Source organism: Giraffa tippelskirchi, chromosome 4 (assembly GCF_054371585.1).
Source record: "Giraffa tippelskirchi isolate mGirTip1 chromosome 4, T2T-mGirTip1v1.2.pri, whole genome shotgun sequence".
Classification (NCBI taxonomy): domain Eukaryota; kingdom Metazoa; phylum Chordata; class Mammalia; order Artiodactyla; family Giraffidae; genus Giraffa; species Giraffa tippelskirchi.
The window spans coordinates 101151927-101169369 of NC_137278.1; the positions used below are offsets into that span (position 1 = coordinate 101151927).

The window sequence follows — 17443 nt, forward strand, 5'->3', positions numbered from 1 at the left end:
TCGGTGGAAACAGCCCCACTCCTCCTCCTGCTTAGTACCTGGAAGGAAAAAGAAATAGCTACATTTCAACCCAACTGTGCTGATCCTGGACACTGGATCTAAGCCCCACCTGTCTGGGCATCCACTATTGGAACCTGCACCCTCCAGGGCACAGATCCTCAGGCTCCTGGATCCTCAGGTCCAGGGCACAGTTAATATAGAAATTATCCCCATGACAGGAATCTCTGCAAGGAAGTGGAAGGAGGGAATGAGCAGGCTAGTTTATGAAGCTAGTTTATGTCCTCACAGGATCCCCGCGAACAATGGGAACAACAGCCCAGCACACCCCTAGCTTTTTGCTCACCTGGCCCCCCAGCCTACAGCCTTCCTTCTCATCAGCTCTGCCCCTGTCTTTCTGGTTCCCAGGGGGAGCCTCTCTTTGATTACTTTAAAAAAAAAACAAAACACATTCACCATTTTTGTTCACATTGTAAAATATACATAGCAAAATTTACCATTTTAAGTGTGTGGTTCAGTGGCATCAACTACGTTCACCATCACCACCATCCACCTCTAGAACTTTTTTCACCTTGCAAAATTGAAACTCTGTGCCCATGAAACAACTCCTTCCCATCTCCCCAGCAATCATTCTGTTCTCTGTCTGGGTGAATTTGATGACTCCAGTGGGATGACTAAGTGTCCTCTTGTGCATCAGATAACATTTACCACCAATCCCTCTAACCATGGAGAGTCTGAAATCCTTTGAAAACTTTCAAAAATTAACACTTTTTTTTTTTTACTGATTAGAACATTGATTTATATTCTTGGTTGAAACAAACAAAAACCTTCGACACTTTAGGAAAATATTTTAAAAATACAAAAAAAGAACCCAGAAAAAAAGGTAGTGTTTTAAGCTATGTAGATTTTTTTTTGAATTTTTACTTTTTAGCCATGCCATGCAGCGTGGTTTCGAACCTGCACCCTCTGCATGGGAAGTAGAGTCTTAACCACTGGACTGCCAGGGAAGTCTCTCCATAGATTTTTTTTTAAAGTGTTTTAAAATTAATTTTTATTGGGGTATAGTTGATTTAGTTTCTGCTGTACAGCAAAGTGAATCAGTTTAAATTCTCTAAAATATATATATTATATGGATTGACATGTTTGCTCGGTGGTGTCTGACTCTTTTCGACCCCATGGACTATAGTCCACCAGGCTCCTCCGTCCATGGGATTTTCCAGGCAAAAATACTGGAGTGGGTTGCCATTTCCTTCTCCAGGGGATCTTCCCAACCCAGGGATTGAACTTGGGTCTCCTGCACTGCAGGCAGACTCTTTACTGTCTGAGCCACCTGGGAAGCCCAATATATTATATATATACATATATAGTTGTTGCTGTTATTGCTTAGTCACTCAGTCATGTCCAACTCTTTTGTGACCCCATGGACTGTTAGCCCACCAGGTTCCTCCGTCTGTGGAATTCTCCAGGCGAGAATACTGGAGTGGGTTACCATTTCCTTCTCCAGGGGATTTTCCTGACCCTGGGATTGAACCCACATCTCTTGCTTTGGCAGGTGGATTCTTTACCACTGAGCCACCAGGGAAACATACACACACACACACACACACACACACACACACACACACTACTATATATAGTAGTGTAGGGTGTATAGTCAATCCCAATTTCCCAATTTATCCCTCCCCTCCTTAGCCCTTGGTAAGCATAAGTTTGTTTTCTACAGCTGTGACTCTATTTCTGTTTTGCATATAGGTCATTTGTACCATTGGTAAGTGATATCATATGATATCTGTCTTTGATTTCACTCAGAATGACAATCTCAGGTCCATCCATGTGGCTGCAAATGGCATTATTTCGATAAATTCCATAGTTTTAAATTCCATTGATCACTACTAGGGTCCTGGTGCTTTAAGCTTTTGAAAGTGAAACACGGATTTCACCTCACTGTGGTCCTCTGGGCGCAGTTGTGTCGCCTGCTTTTCGTGCATCGTTCTTGTCCCCTTGTCTTCCGCCCCTTTGGGGTGGGCGCTGGATCACTGGCTGAGTTTCGGTTAATTCCGTGTCTTTCCTCTCCCTACTCCAGAGTAAGCTCTGAGAAGGGGCCGCGCCCCGATCTCGGGACTCCCCCAAGGTCAGGCCCAGGTGCGCCAGGCCCGGCCCTGAGGATGTCTTCTCCCCGCAGCCGCCCCCGAGGGCAGCGAGGCAGGGGACGCCGCCTTCAGCCGCGCGCCGCGATGCGCGCAGGTGGAGCGGACGCAGCACTGCAGCTGCGAAGCCGGATTCCACCTGAGCGGCGGGGCCGCCGACAGCGTGTGCCAGGGTAGGCGCGGGCTCCATCGGGACAGGGGACGCGGGGGAAGTGGGGAGAGGGGCTCCAACCTGCCGCCCTCCCGGGGGTACGCCCGCGCCCAGGGGTAGGTAAGAGTGGGTGAGTGGCTTCCTGGGCGTGGTCTCAGAAAGCCCCGCACCTTGATGCTTAGGTAAGTAGGTGTGGACCTGATGGTTGCTAGGACACAGCTAGTGCGGAGACATCGGGGGCGGTTCTAGGAAAACCAGACTAAAGAAAGCATCCAGGGGTCCCCGGTCCACCCCTAGTCATGTGCACTCGTCTAGAAAAGCCCCTCCCTCCCGGCTAGGATTGCAGGGCAGGTGGCAGAGCGGAGCTAGAAGGACAGCCCCTCACCATACTCCGTCCCTGTCCCCAGAGCTGTGCGGGGGGCTTGGGCTCATTCTCTGGGCCCCTTTTTGCTTAGTCTTACTGACTGGCCCACTTTTGCAAACCTCTTCCGGATTATCAGACTTCCATCTGAAAACGACTCAAACCAGCAGTTCCAACCTGAGTTGCCTAGTTGTTGCTAACGGCCTCATTTTAACAGCCACAGAAGCCATCCTACACCCGTTCCCAAAGATGAGAAGGATTAAGGTGGGGCTGGGAACCAGGGTGGACGTCTGGGTCCGCCGCCCCACGCTTTGCTCCCTGGGAAGCAAGGTACTTGCCATGTTTGACTTGCCAGCCTTGCAGGGTCTGCCCAGGTAGTCCTCAGCCTTAGAGGAGTGGCCTAGGGGCGCCCCTGTCAGCTCCTCACTCCTCCCTTCGGCACTCCAGGTCCTTGGCTTGGGAGAAAGGGGAGCACTCCTGCTTCTCTTCTGAGTCCTCTGCAGGGGATCGGGCTTGGCGGCCACTCCAGACCCCGCCAGTTGGCCCCAGCTGCCAGCAATGGTGACACAGCAGCCATCCTGGGTCATGGCTGGTGGCCGCCCACTGGTGGCTCCTGGAGTCATACTGGGCACTTCTGTCCCCAGACGTGAACGAATGCGAGCTCTATGGACAGGAGGGGCGCCCCCGGCTCTGCATGCACACCTGCGTGAACACCCCTGGCTCCTACCGCTGTGTCTGCCCCAGTGGCTACCGGACTCTGGCTGATGGGAAGAGCTGTGAGGGTGAGTGAGGCAGTAGCAGAGGAAGTTGGTCCCAGACTGTGGCTCTGAACAACTGGGGGAGGAGGGGAGGGCAGAGGGCTCCTCTATGGACTGACATGGAATCCAAGCCTGTTCGCTGGAGCTGCCCAGTGACGTCCTAGTGGGGCCCCATGGCTGGGCTCAGAGGAGTGGGTAACCTGGGACTAAAGAAAGAAGGCATCCAGATAGCCATCATCCTTCCATTGTCCACCCATCCATCATCCATCCATCCATCCATCATCTATCCATCTATCCATCATCTATCCACCTTTCCTTCTATCCTACAAGTATTCACAAAGGCCCCTGTAGGATTGTGTAGGGTTTGAAAAGAAACCTACCTCTAGGCCAGGAGCTCATTGAATATGTAGAGAACAGAGAACATATAAAGGGCATGATATTAGCCACAGAAGGCAGACTCCGGGTCTCACTGACTGAGGAGGAGGCAGGTGGAGCGAAGTGTTGTGACCAGTGATGCTCATTCACGCCCTCCAGCACCTCTGTTACCTGTCACGCCTGGAGGAGGGGGACGGGGTCCTGGGGGGGGGCACCCCAGGACTTCCATCAGACCTGGATTTCTGATAGTTAAGGACCACAGGGCTTCCAGTTATAAGAATCAGCGCTGGGTGTTTTGGGGAGTTCACCACATGTGGGGCACCTTGCTGCAGTGCCTGCTGCTGCTGCTCGTGTGGTCCCATCAGTGATGGAGGGGCGTCAGGAGATCTTCCTCATTGGGTGCCCACTATTTCTTCTTTTTTTTACATCCATGGATTTTATTTTATTTTTAATTTTTATTGGAGTTTAGTTGATTTACAATGTTGTGTTAGTTTCTGCTATACAGCAAAGTGATTTAGTTATACATATATGTATAAAAGCTGACTTAAAACTCAACATCCAAAAAACTAGGATCACGGCCTCCTGTCCCATCACTTCCTGGAAAATAGAAGGAGAAAAAGGGGAAACAATGGCAGATTTATTTTTGGGGCTCCAAAATCACTGCGGATGGTGACCACAGCCATGAAATTAAAAGACGCTTGCTTCTTGAAAGAAAAGCTATGACAAACCTAGACGCTATATTAAAAAGCAGAGACATCACTTTGCAGACAAAGATTCGGATAGTCAAAGCTATTGTTTTTCCAGTTGTCATGTACAGATGTGAGAGTAGGACAATAAAGAAGGCTGAGAGCCAAAGAATTGATGCTTTCCAACTGTGGTGTTAGAGAAGACACTTGAGGGTCCTTTGGACAGCAAGGAGATCAAATCAGTCAATCCTAAAGGAAACCAACCCTGAATATTCACTGGAGGGACTAATGCTGAAGCTGAAGCTCCAATACTTTGGCCACCTGATGCGAAGAGCTGACTCATTGGGAAAGACCCTGTAGCTGGGAAAGATTGAAGGCAGGAAGAGAAGGGACGCCAGAGGATGAGATGGTTGGATGGCATCACCGACTCAATGGATATGAGTTTGAGCAAACCCAGGGAGATAGTGAAGAACAGGAAAGCCTGGAGTGCTGCAGTCCATGAAGTCAAAAAGAGACATGACTTAGTGATTGAATAGCGGCTCTTTTTTAGACTCTTTTCCCATATAGGTCATTACCGAGTGTTGAGTGGAGTTCCCTGTGCTGACAGTAGGTCCTTATTAATTACCTATTGTATATATAGTATTGTGCGCATGTTGATCCCAAGCTTCCATTTACCCCCGCCCTGCCCTCATCTGGTATTTCAGATGTTGATGAATGTGTGAGCCCACAGCATGTGTGCCCCCGGGGGACTGTGTGCATCAACACAGGCGGAGGCTTCCAGTGCGTCAGCCCGGAGTGCCCTGAGGGCAGCAGTAACGTGAGCTATGTGAAGACATCTCCGTTGTGAGTATAACTAGGGCCACCCTCAGCTGAGTATGTTCACCCTTCACCCAGGCCTCCCCAGGGTTGGGCTGCATCCTTCCTAGATGTTCTTGGGAGAAGGTACAGTTATGTCTGATGAAAGGCACGGCGCTGTGTCTCGCTTCTCGGAGCTTCCGTGTCTCTCCTTTTAGGGTTTGCATTGAATGTGCTGCTGCCCTGGGTAGTAGGAATGATGTTCCTGAGCGCTCCCCTGAGGACAGGGAGGCCACTGGGGGGAAGAGGGCAGTGGTGGGGCTGCGAGGATGTATGTATGGTACACAGATTTGGAAGAGGATCACTTCCTGTGTTCACAGGGTACCTGTACATTTTGCATTGTATCACTCTTCTTTCCCGCTGCTACTAGGAGTTTTGATTTCTAGTAACCTCAACCCCTCAGAGACTCTTTTTTTCAAAAGGTGAAGACAGGCTTTTAAGGAGAATAACTGCAACTATCACAAAGGACACATATTTTCTCTGAGAGAGAGATCACAAGAGCCTTAGCATTGTCTTTAGAATGAATTGACCCAGTGGAGCAGCTCCTTGAATTGCTGTGGGGGCTACAGCAGGTTAGAGGCAGCAAGAAATTTGGCGGCAGTTATTCACTGAGAGTGAAGACACCAGAGTCTTCCTCCAGAGTCACATTGCGAAGGGACAGAGGGTCCTGTGTGTCAGGGCTTGGCAGACATCCCTGATGAACAGCGGGAAGTGCTGTTTGACCTCCTTAACGGGGGTGATCTGAGTCACCAGAATCGCTAAATTGCATCTATCTCTTGTGTTGGATGGCGCTAGTGGTAAAGAATCCATCTGCCAATGCAGGAGACATAAGAGATGTGGGCTCGACCCCTGGGTCGGGAAGATCCCCTGGAGGAGAGCATGGCAACTCACTCCAGTATTCTTGCCTGGAGAATTCCATGGACAGAGGAGCCTAGCAGGCTACGGTCCCTGGGGTCGCAAAGAGTCAGACACAACTGAATCAACTTAGCACTCACTTCAGTTCAGTCGCTCAGTTGTGTCCGACTCTTTGCGACCCCATGAATCGCAGTACACCAGGCCTCCCTGTCCATCACCACCTCCCGGAGTTTACCCAAACTCATGTCCATTGAGTCGGTGATGCCATCCAGCCATCTCATCCTCTGTCGTCCCCTTCTCCTCCTGCCCCCAATCCTTCCCAGCATCAGGGTCTTTTCCAATGAGTCGCTTGTGTTGAATGAGGTGAAGAAAAAAAAAATCAAAACACTTTCACAGGACCTTGACTCCACATACCTAAGGAAGGCAGAGTGTCCTACTTAAGAACGAACACTGGGGGAATTCCCTGTCGGTCCAGCAGTTTGGACTCAGCACTTTCACCACTGTGGCCCAGGGTTCAATCCCTAGTGGGGGAGCTAAGATCCCTTATGCCATGGGACACTGTCAAAAAGAAAGAAAGAACACTGGGTGTTTAGTAAGCTCACCACATGTGGAGAACCACACTCCAAGATGTCACCAGCTAACTGCTGGGGTCTTAGCACGTTAGAAGGGGCACCTGGTTTGAATGCTAGCACCATCGTTATTGAATCTTCCCCGGCTTTATTTTTCTACAGAAACAGTGAAAGAAAAAGGGTTTCCCTGGTGGCTCAGACAGTAAAGAATCCACCTGCAATGCAGGAGATCTGGATTTGATCCTTGGGTTGGGAAGATCCCCTGGAGAGGGGAATGACTACCCACTCCAGTTCTGGCCTGGAGAATTCCATGGACAGAGGAGCCTGGAGGGCTACAGTCTAGAGGGTTGCAGAGAGTCGGAAACGGTAGTAATAGCATATACTAGTAGTAATAGCATATTATAGTAGTAATAGCATAGTGTGTAAATGGTAGTAATAGCATATATAAACACATGCACACCCAGACATACCTGGACAGGTGGGTCAGGGAAGTACCTTTTCCTGGCCTGACACCAGCCACGCTCACTGGCCTGTGGTTATGGAGTGCCTGTGTCAAGGAACACATGGCTGGAGGGGTCACTCTGGTGCCTCTTTAGGAAGGCAGGTGGGACAGACCAGCCTGGTCAGAGCAGCCTCTCCTGACTTTCCCCAAGGCTGACCGTCCCCTACGTTTTGCCTCTCTGTTCCAGCCAGTGTGAACGGAACCCCTGCCCCATGGACAGCAGGCCCTGCCGCCACATGCCCAAGACAATCTCCTTCCACTACCTGTCTCTGCCCTCCAACCTGAAGACGCCCATCACACTCTTCCGCATGGCCACGGCCTCAGCCCCCGGTCGGCCGGGGCCCAACAGCCTGAGGTTCGGGATCGTGGGTGGGAACAGCCATGGCCACTTTGTGATGCAGCGCTCAGACCGCCAGACTGGGGAGCTGATTCTGGTCCAGACCTTGGAGGGGCCTCAGACACTGGAGGTAGATGTTGACATGTCCGAATACCTGGACCGCTCTTTCCAGGCCAGCCACGTGTCCAAGGTCACCATCTTTGTGTCACCTTATGACTTCTGAGGGGGTCCTGGGTCACGGGGTGCAGCAGCCTAGGCTCGTTTCTCTTCCCCAGAGACTTAGCTGCGGGCGTGGGCTGCAGCAGACATCTCTCCCCACCTACCTGTCCCCGTGGCTTCCCAGGGCAGCACCGCACGCTGTCCAATGATACTGAAGTGCAAACCCAAAGCCCAAACTATTGCCATCATGTGTTTTTCTGCTTTAAGGCCTCCCATTAGATGATGCACTTTCTCAAATCTTTTTTTTTCTTTTTAACAGGGGAATGGGCAGCTTATCAAATTGCTGCATGAGTGGCATTGTGAGTTTGAACTAGCTGGGGAGGGAGGAGCTTATGGCCTGTGTCTGAGATGATGGTCCAGCCTTCTGTATTGTTTGAGTCAAGCCTTGTTATTGTAGGGGTTCTGGACATGCTGAAGGTAAATCATGCCCCTGTGCTTGTGGCATGGGGGGAGGTGGTTCCTGCCATGACTTGGCACGTTCTTTTGTCTGCATTTCTCTTTGTGTCATGCTGCTGGCCTTCTCATCAGAGAGCCACAGCAGGGCCTGGACCCCCACACATATTCTTCCAGACCAAGGAGCCAGAGTTTATGTGCACGTTCTGCCTGAATGAATTCCCTTTTGAGAAACCATATTTCAAAACATAACCTGGTATTATAATCGAAAAAATAAAGTCTGTTGCTCGTCTCTGTCCATCTGGCCTCTCCCTGACTGAGCTAGCCCAGTTCTTTCCAGGAAGGGGTACCCGGTCCTCTTCCTGTCTAGGCTGGAATAAACTGGGATAAACAAATGAGAAAGGAAACACAGAAGTGATGTAGGATTGCTCTGTCAGTAGGAATTTGGCTTGGCTATGTGGGAGATTGGTAAGGTGACATCTGCACATGGAGAGTTTAAGAAAACACTTGAGTTGCCTGTGGTTCCAGGCTTCCCCAGTTGCTCAGCTGGGAAAAAATCTGCCAGCCAGTGCAGGAGACAAAAGAGACACAGGTTCCATCACTAGGTTGGGAAGATCCCCTGGAGAAGGAAATGGGAACAAACATTTGCCACCCCTCCCCACCAGTATTCTTGCCATGGACAGAGGAGACTGGTGGGCTACAGTCCATGGGGTCACAGAGTTGGACACAACTCAGCGCACATGCATGCAAACCATTGATTCCAGAGCCTTCTGCTTCTGATGGAGGAGCCCAGTGGTAACACCCACCAGTGACTGAGTTTCGAACACTCTCTCTGGTGCTGGGAGTTGGGGGTGGGTGGATCACGGTTCAAAAGACAACTTAGATGCTAGCTGAGTCATCGGGAAATCATGTTCATCCAGGTGAGATTTCATCCCAGACATCCTATTGAAAAATTCTTTGATTTGCCCTTGGTGTGAGGTGGAGCCCGAGGGAGGGTGTTGCCAGTTTAGTGATCAAGCCCTATACCAAGGTGGTTCCTAGGACACCTCTCTTTGTATTACATGAAAGAGTGAAACATAGTCAAGAGTTCCTTCTCACTCTTCTGGGGTCAACTGTGATTTCTCCAACAGTAGAACTTAGGGCCTGCACATCTGTTTCCCTGTGTTGTTACAAGTCATTATTAAAACTGTCATCCAGGTGGGAGGGGGCTTAGGGGAGAATGGATACATGTATATGTATGGCTGAGTCTATTGTTCACCTGAAACTATCACAACATTGTTAATCAGCTACACCCAAATACAAAATAAAAAGTTCAAAAGGAAAAAAAAAACACTATCATTTCAGAAAAAAAAGAAGAATACTTCTCTGCTAGTCCAGTGGTTAAGGCTCCACACTTCCAATGCAGGGAGTACAGGTTCAATCCCTGGTTGGGGAACTAAGATTCCATGTGCCATGTGGCCAAAAAATAAAAAGATTAAAAAAAAAGAAAGAAAGAAAACTATCATCCATGGCTTTGTGTCTCCAAATAGTGCTGTGATGGGTCAGAAGCCTACCTGTCACCCAATCCCTGGGAGAACGCCAGGTGGGAGGGACCAAGGCGGGGCCATGCCCCTGAAAGTACACTGTGACAGGTGTGTGGGTCTTCCTTCTTGCTGGGGGCGGGGGGACAAGGGGTGCCAAAGGACAAGCTCCCAGCAGGTTAGGAGTGATTTGGGGAGCAGATGCCCTCCCTAATTGTGTAGGATGATGACACAGGCCAAATCTAAACCAAAAATTTCCATCATCGTGATCCACCATCATCAAACCTGTTTCCCATTTATGAAATGCCATGCTGAGCCCCAGTGCCTACCTATTAATGCCTGCCTGAACCCACTGTCTTGTGGATTATGCCTGTTCTTCACCTCTCTCAACTTTCCCCAATGGAAACCAATTTCTCCGTTGCCCATTCATCGCTCCAATCTGTGCTAGGTCAGAATAGCTAGGAGGCTTCCCTCGTGGCTCAGATGGCAAAGAATCTGCCTGCAATGTAGGAGACCTGGGTTGGATCTCCGGGTGGGGAAGGTCCCCCTGGAGAAGGAAATGGCAACCCATTCCAGTGTTCTTGCCTGGGAAATCCTATGGACAGAGGAGCCTGGTGGGCTACAGTCCATGGGGTCACAAAGAGTTGGATACAACTGAGTGACTAACCTAACAACAGGTATTAACTTGCAGCCCTTTTCACGTAATACAGTTTCATATTATTTGGCAGTGGGCTTCTAAAACTTATTAGACACTGTTGCAAACATAGACAAAAGTACAGACAACAAAATGAACTCCATGTCCAAATCACCAGCTTCAACAATAATCTCACAGCCAATCTTGTTTCATCTCTGCTCTCACCCCATGCCATGACAATTTTGAAGCAGATCCTGGACTTCACACTTCATCAGTAAATATTTCAGCATGTATATCTAAATAAGAACTTAAAAAAAACCAAACCATGACTTGGATAACAATCGAATCTAAAAAATCAGCAGTAATTCCATAACACCTTTAAATATTTAGTCATTGTTCACGTTTCTGAGTGGTTCATCATTTGTTTGAATTAGGTCCATTCTCTATAATTTGTTAGTTCACTTCTTAAATCTCTAATCCATAGCAGTGGTTTTCAAACTTTAGCATATACTGGAATAACTTGGAGGCTTGTTAAAAGACAGAGAGAACACTGGGGCTTGCCTGGTGGCTCAATGGTAAAGAATCCACCTTCCAGTGTAGAAGACACAGGTTTGATCCCTGGTCCAGGAAGATGCCACATGCCTCAGACCAACTAAGTCCATGAGTCACAGCTATTGAGCCTGTGCTCTACAGCCCAGGAACCACAGCTACTGAGACTGTGTGCTGCAACTACTGAGGCCCGCACGCCTAGAGCCCATGCTGCACATAAGAAGCCACTTGCAGTGAGAAGTTCGTGCACTGCAACGAAGAGGGGCTCTCACTCACTGCAACTAGAGAAAAGCCAGTGTGGCAACGTAGACACAGCACAGCCAAAAATAAATAAAAATTCTACAAAACCCCCCATTTTATTAAAGAAAAAACCCAGAGTACTGGGTCCTTTGTCCTGTAGTATTCCTCACAGTCTAGGTTTTCTTGAGTGTATCTCTGTAGTGTCTTTTAACATGGCCCTCTGTCCTCTCTTCCCTGGTGGCTCAGACAGTAAAGAATCTGCCGGCAATGCAGGAGACCTGGGTTCAATCCCTGAGTTGGGAAGATCCCCTGGAGAAGGGAATGGCTACTAACTCTAGTATTCTTGCCTGGAGAATCCCATGGACAGACCAGCCTGGTGGGCTACAGTCCATGGGGTTGCAATCAGACATGACTGAGTGACTTACACTTTCACTTTTCTGTCCTCTCTATTTTTTATATGTCAGTAGTTATAGCTAGAAATTAAGTTAGGTTTATTCTCACAGGACTGCTCTATTGGTGATGACAGGTACTTCCAGTGGGAGCTGTATTATCTCTAGTTGCCTCTCTTTTCTGATGTCAGCAGCTCCTGATGATTATTGCATAAATCCACTACTTCCTTAGGAGTTGCAAATAATATTCTAGTGCTATTGTTCCTTCATTTATTAGTGGCATATCTTGTAAGGAGAAACTTCCTTTCTTTGGTTATTTGGCTACCCCGAGGTTTGGTTTGTACAGGAAAGATTGGATAGAATTTTCTTAATGTTTTTTTCCCCTTTTCTTTTTCTTTCTTTTTTATTTGGCTGCACCTCAAGGCATACAGAACTTCCCCAACAAGGAATTGAAACTGCGTCCCCTGCAGTGGAAGCAGAGTCTTAAACACTGGACCACCAGGGAAGCCCAAGATGATGAATTTTTGACTTTTCCCCCCTTGTCAGTTTCCAAAGTGGTTCCCTGGCATCTTTCTAAGCTTTCCAGTGAGTGTTGTTTTCTTATTGGATAACTTATGAACTTGTGGCTTAGACATAGTTGACATATGCTTTAATCTATAGATGTTATTATCTTTACTGTCGCTCAAATTGTCTCATTTGGCTTTTGGGAACTACTTCAAGTTGACTAATTCTTTTTGACATGACTCTACTGGTCTAACCCACTCCAGTATTCTTGCCTGGAGAATCCCATGGACAGAGGAGCCTAGTGGGCTACAGTCCATGGGATCACAAAGAGTCAGACATGACTGAGGGACTGACACACATACTGGTCTTTGGTAATTTTGTAGTTACCTTGCATGACAAAATGTTTCAAGCTTGTCTCATTTATTTTATGCTCCAGCCTGAAGTTTTTTCCCCCAGGGATCCGTCCGTGTTCTTTCAGTGTAAGAACTTATTTGTAGTGGTTTAGTCATTGTTTCTTGGTTTTAGTGAATAGAGCTAGGAAATAGGTACTATCCATTTTTTTAAAGAAGAAACTCTACATTAGTTTATACTGATACTTCCAATTCAACTCAGGACTACAGGGTTTTTAACGTAACTTCATTGATCTTACATCTGCTCTTCTTTCTCTCATTCTGAAGACCTCCTTCTCAAAAATGACAATAATAATTATGTTGTTGTTCAGTCACTCAGTCCTGTCCAACTCTTTTCAACCCATGGACTGCAGCCTGCCAGGCTTCCCTGTCCCTCACCATCTCCCGGAGTTTGCCCAAGTTTATGTCCATTGTATCTGTGATGCCATCCAGCCATCTCATCCTCTGACACACTCTTCTCCTTCTACCCTCAGTCTTTCCCAGCATCAGGAACTTTTAAAACCCTCAGGATAACAATGCCAAAATTATCACGAAAAAATTACTGAAAAAGTTAAGATTTTTCTTTTGCAGTTTTTTTTTTTTGTCCTTAGGGTTTATGATATTGGGGATGTACAATCAAATAACTTGGAATAGTTCCTGTCTCTGTGGTTATGGCCCAAGCTTGAATCAAGGTTAGGATTATTCACTTTGTTTTGCTTCCATTTTTAGATTTTTTTCATTTTAATTTTTAAAAATTGTGTTAACTATTTACATGGTTATAAAGTGAAAACCACAAAGTGAGCTGTAATCAAAGACGTCTATATCCTAACATCGTTCCCTTTACCCTATTTCCTCCTTCTATCATAGATAATCAAGTTTTTTCCATTTTACCCTTCCACTTAAAAACATATAAACACATGATAAATGATAGCATACTAATTCATTTAACACTTTCCCTGATCTTGGATTTTCCCCCCTAATGATATATTGAATATAAATCCATAGAATCAGATAGAACGTTCTATAAAATGCTGCTTTCAGTTCAGTTCAGTTCAGTCGCTCAGTCATGTCCGACTCTTTGCGACCCCAAGAATAGCAGCATGCCAGGCCTGCAGAGTCTACCCAACCCCATCACCAACTCCCGGAGTCTACCCAAACCCACGTCCATCGAGTCGGTGATGCCATCCAGCCATCTCATCCTCTGTCGTCCCCTTCTCCTCCTGCCCTCAATCTTTCCCAGCATCAGGGTCTTTTCAAATGAGTCAATGCTTCACATCAGGTGGCCAAAGTACTGGAGTTTCAGCTTCAACATCAGTCCCTCCAATGAACACCCAGGACTGATCTCCTTTAGGATGGACTGGTTGCATCTCCTTGCAGTCCAAGGGACTCTCAAGAGTCTTTTCCAACACCACAGTTCAAACGCATCAATTCTTCGGCGCTCAGCTTTCTTCACTGTCCAACTCTCACATCCACACATGACTACTGGAAAAACCATAGCCTTGACTAGATGGACCTTTGTTGGCAAAGTAATGTCTCTGCTTTTAAATATGCTATCTAGGTTGGTCATAGCTTTCCTTCCAAGGAATAAGTGTCTTTTAATTTCATGGCTGCAGTCACCATCTGCAGTGATTTTGGAGCCCCCCAAAATAAAGTCTGACACTGTTTCTCCATCTATTTGCCATGAAGTGATGGAACCAGATGCCATGATCTTAGTTTATGAAGACATGTTAATGTTTATTCAACCAGTCACCCTTGATTGACATTTGGCTTGTATCTAGTCCATTGCTATTAAAATACTGCAGCAATACGTGCTTGTCTTTGTGTATTTTTGCCTTTGTATCTCTAGGGCCAGTTTCCCTGGTGGCACAGTGGTAAAGAATCCACCTGCCAACGCAGGAGAAACAGATTCGATCCCTGGGTCGGGAAGATCCCCTGGAGAAGGAAATGGCAACCCACTCCAGTATTCTTGCCTGAAAAGTCCCATGAACAGAGGAGCCTGGTGGGCTACAGTCCATGGGGTCGCCAAGAGTCGGACACAACTGAGCACACTCCCAACAGGCACAGGCAGGCTCCTATTCTCCCACCTCTGTGCACTTCTGCCCCCTTGTGGCTGGGTCACACTATTACAGAGTTCTTTCCCCTCCAAGCTGGCATCTCCACGCAGGTGGAGGCCCCGCTAACAGCGCAGGTGAACTGCTGGCACATAATGTGTGCGACATGAGAAAAATATGGTCCCAAGCCACAGAGTTTATTTTAAATTTTATTTTTGGTTGCATTGGGTCTTCGTGGCTGTATGCCAGTTTTCTCTAGTTACGGCGAGTGGTGGCTTCACCTGCTGCCGATCACAGGCTCTAGGCACATGAGCTCAGTAGTTGCTCCGCTGCACGTGGGATCTTCCCAGACCCAGAACCGAACCCGTGTCTCCTGTGTTGGCAGGCGGATTCCTATCCACTGTACCCCTAGGGAAGTCCCACAGAGATTTTAGAGTTGTTACTCCAGCATAACTATCCTGACAATGCAAGGCGAGAAAAAAATGAGGAGTCCCTCCATCACTGACCATGAGATCATGCTATGGGTTGAAGGGTGGCATGCACTCAACTCCTTATACGTGCTTTACACCAAACAGAAAAACCACACGCACAAATGATATCTTAGATTGCAAAACTGGGCTACAATGGTAGGTCTCCAAGTTTCGGGTAGGTTTTCTGGCAACATGGAGGAAACTGCAATGAGAAGCCTGCACACCATAACAGATAGTAGCCCCTTGCTTGCTGCAATTAGAGAAAGCCTGCATGCAGCAGTGAAGACCCACCACAGTCAAAAATAAAATAAATTTTAAAATCTTAAAAAAAAAAAAAAGCCCTTAGCTGTCTGGAGTCCAATGTCCCGAGATGAAATTCCATTTTTTAAAAAAGTGATAAAAGCGATCACCTTCTTCATGTAATTCCTGCTAAATTGAGAGTCAGAGAAGCCCATTTTGCAGTACATGCAGAGTCATGCTGGGGACATTCAGGAGGCTAATTTTCAAATACTGTGGCCTTTTTTCTTTTTTACAAAAGAGAAGGTTGATTTTATAACTAGCAGTGACATAATTCTACTTATTTCAACAGCCAGAGCTGAAACAAGCAGCTCAATCAGCATATTTCATAAATATGAGATTCATTGACTCCAGGGATATGGAAGGAATTTGGACTCTTAATCCCAACCCTGGATTATTAGCCTAGAAGACTGGACACGAAATCAAAACCATTCTCCCCTCAGGATCTGCAGGACCAAAAACTTCCTCTCCAAACCCTCATCCCCCACTTCCCCACAGTCTCTACCTGGGTCCTCCCACCCCTACCATCTCTCCAGCAAGATTCCTACAGAAGGACCTCCCTGGTGGCTCAGTAGTAAAGAATCTGCCTGCCAATGCAGGAGACATGGGTTCAATCCTTGATCTGGGGAGACCCGATGTCGCAGAGCAAATAAACCTGCGTGCCACAATTACTGAGCCTGGGCTCTAGAGACCAGGAGCTGCACCTGCTGAAGCCAATATGCCCTAGAGCTCATGCTCAACAAGAGAAGCCACTGCCATGAGAAGCCTGTGCACCGCAAGTAGTGAAAAGCCTGTGCAGCAACGAAGACCCAGCACAGCTGTAAGTAAATAATTAAAATTATTATTAAAAAAAAAAGATTCCTGCAGCAGAAGGCGAAGAAGCCCTTCCCCGTACAGTACAGCTTTGGAAACCCCTCATCTGAAGTGAACGAAACTGCTGTCACTCACATCAGGGGACTTCGTGGAGCAAGTGAAAGACCAGATAAAGTCAGGTTCTGCCCTAAAAACTGGACTGCAAGGCCTGCATTTCCTTTTCCTTTGATACACACAGAAGGGGAACATAATTTATAATCTTGATCACAAGTGAGAGGGACTTCCCTAGTGGTCCAGTGGTTAAGACTCGGCAACTCCATGCTTCGTGTGGGGGAGACAGGTTTGAGCCCTAGTCGGAGAACTAAGATTCCCCATAAGGTGGGGCATGGCCTACACATACGTGTGTGTGTGTGTGTGTGTGTGTGTGAATCAAAAGACAAATGGATGGGAATTCTGCAGAGGGTTCCTGGAAAGTCAGGGCCTTCCTCTAATCTGAGAAACAACCTTGCCAAGTCCGTGGGCATCACTGCACACAACACCTACTGGTTGCTTGACAGGCAGACAGGTCATTTCCTAGGATTGCCCCACCTCTCATTTGCCACAGTCTCTCCTTGGGAAGAGGGAAAAACTGCCCAGCTGTCAGCCAGCCTTGCGGGGAAACCAAGAATGAAAATAGAAGCCACAACTTCTGTGGCTTTTCAAAACAGGCTGCTCTGGGACTCACACCACCCAGAAACTGCATCCATCCAGACGTGAGCATCACAAATTGCCTAAGCATAAACTTCCAACACCTGCTCACTCCCAGAGACCAGACCACCAGCTCGTCCAGTCTGTACTTGACAAAATCTGCCCCACCTCAGGACTGACTCAAAAACTCTGTTGGGCTTCCCTGATGGTCCAGTGGTTAAGAATCCACCTGCAAATGTGGGGAACACAGGTTCGATCCCTGGTCTGGGAAGATCGCACATGCTTTGGGGCAGCTAAGTCAATATGTGCCAATTTCAGAATATCAAGGAGGGCAATTTAAGACCCCCTGACAGCAGAGAAAATTTGGGTGAGGCCTCAGAGAAGGTCCTTCGTGCAGCCCCATCTTGTTCAGCCACGGTATCTTGTGAGATTTTTTTTTTAATTTATTCATTTTTGGCTGTGCTGGGTTTCCATTGCTGCACGAGTTCTTCTCTAGATGCAGTGAGCGGGGCTCCGCTCTCACTGTGGCATGCAGACTTCCCACTGTGGTGGCTTCTCTAGCTGCAGAGCACAGGCTCTAGGGTACTTAGGCTTCACTAGTTGTGGTTCCCAGGCTCTAGGGCACAGGCTCAGTAGCGGTGGCGCACGGGCTTGGTTGCTCCATGGCACGTGGGATCTTCCTGGACCAGGGATTG

General features: G+C 47.7%; 1 protein-coding gene across 2 annotated transcripts in view; it reads left to right on the forward strand.

Moving 5' to 3' along the window:
* FBLN7 (fibulin 7) overlaps positions 1 to 8503 on the forward strand; it is a 52865-nt gene extending 44362 nt beyond the window's left edge. The window contains exons 5-8 of one of the 2 annotated variants that reach the window (XM_081484912.1): positions 2180 to 2317; positions 3301 to 3438; positions 5180 to 5318; positions 7444 to 8503. In XM_081484912.1, the coding sequence (XP_081341038.1) occupies positions 2180 to 2317; positions 3301 to 3438; positions 5180 to 5318; positions 7444 to 7816 (788 nt within the window). In that variant the 3' untranslated portion in view covers positions 7817 to 8503. The remainder of the gene's footprint in view (positions 1 to 2179; positions 2318 to 3300; positions 3439 to 5179; positions 5319 to 7443) is intronic. The other variant, XM_081484913.1, reaches the window with a different exon arrangement.
* The last annotated feature ends 8940 nt before the right edge of the window (positions 8504 to 17443 follow it).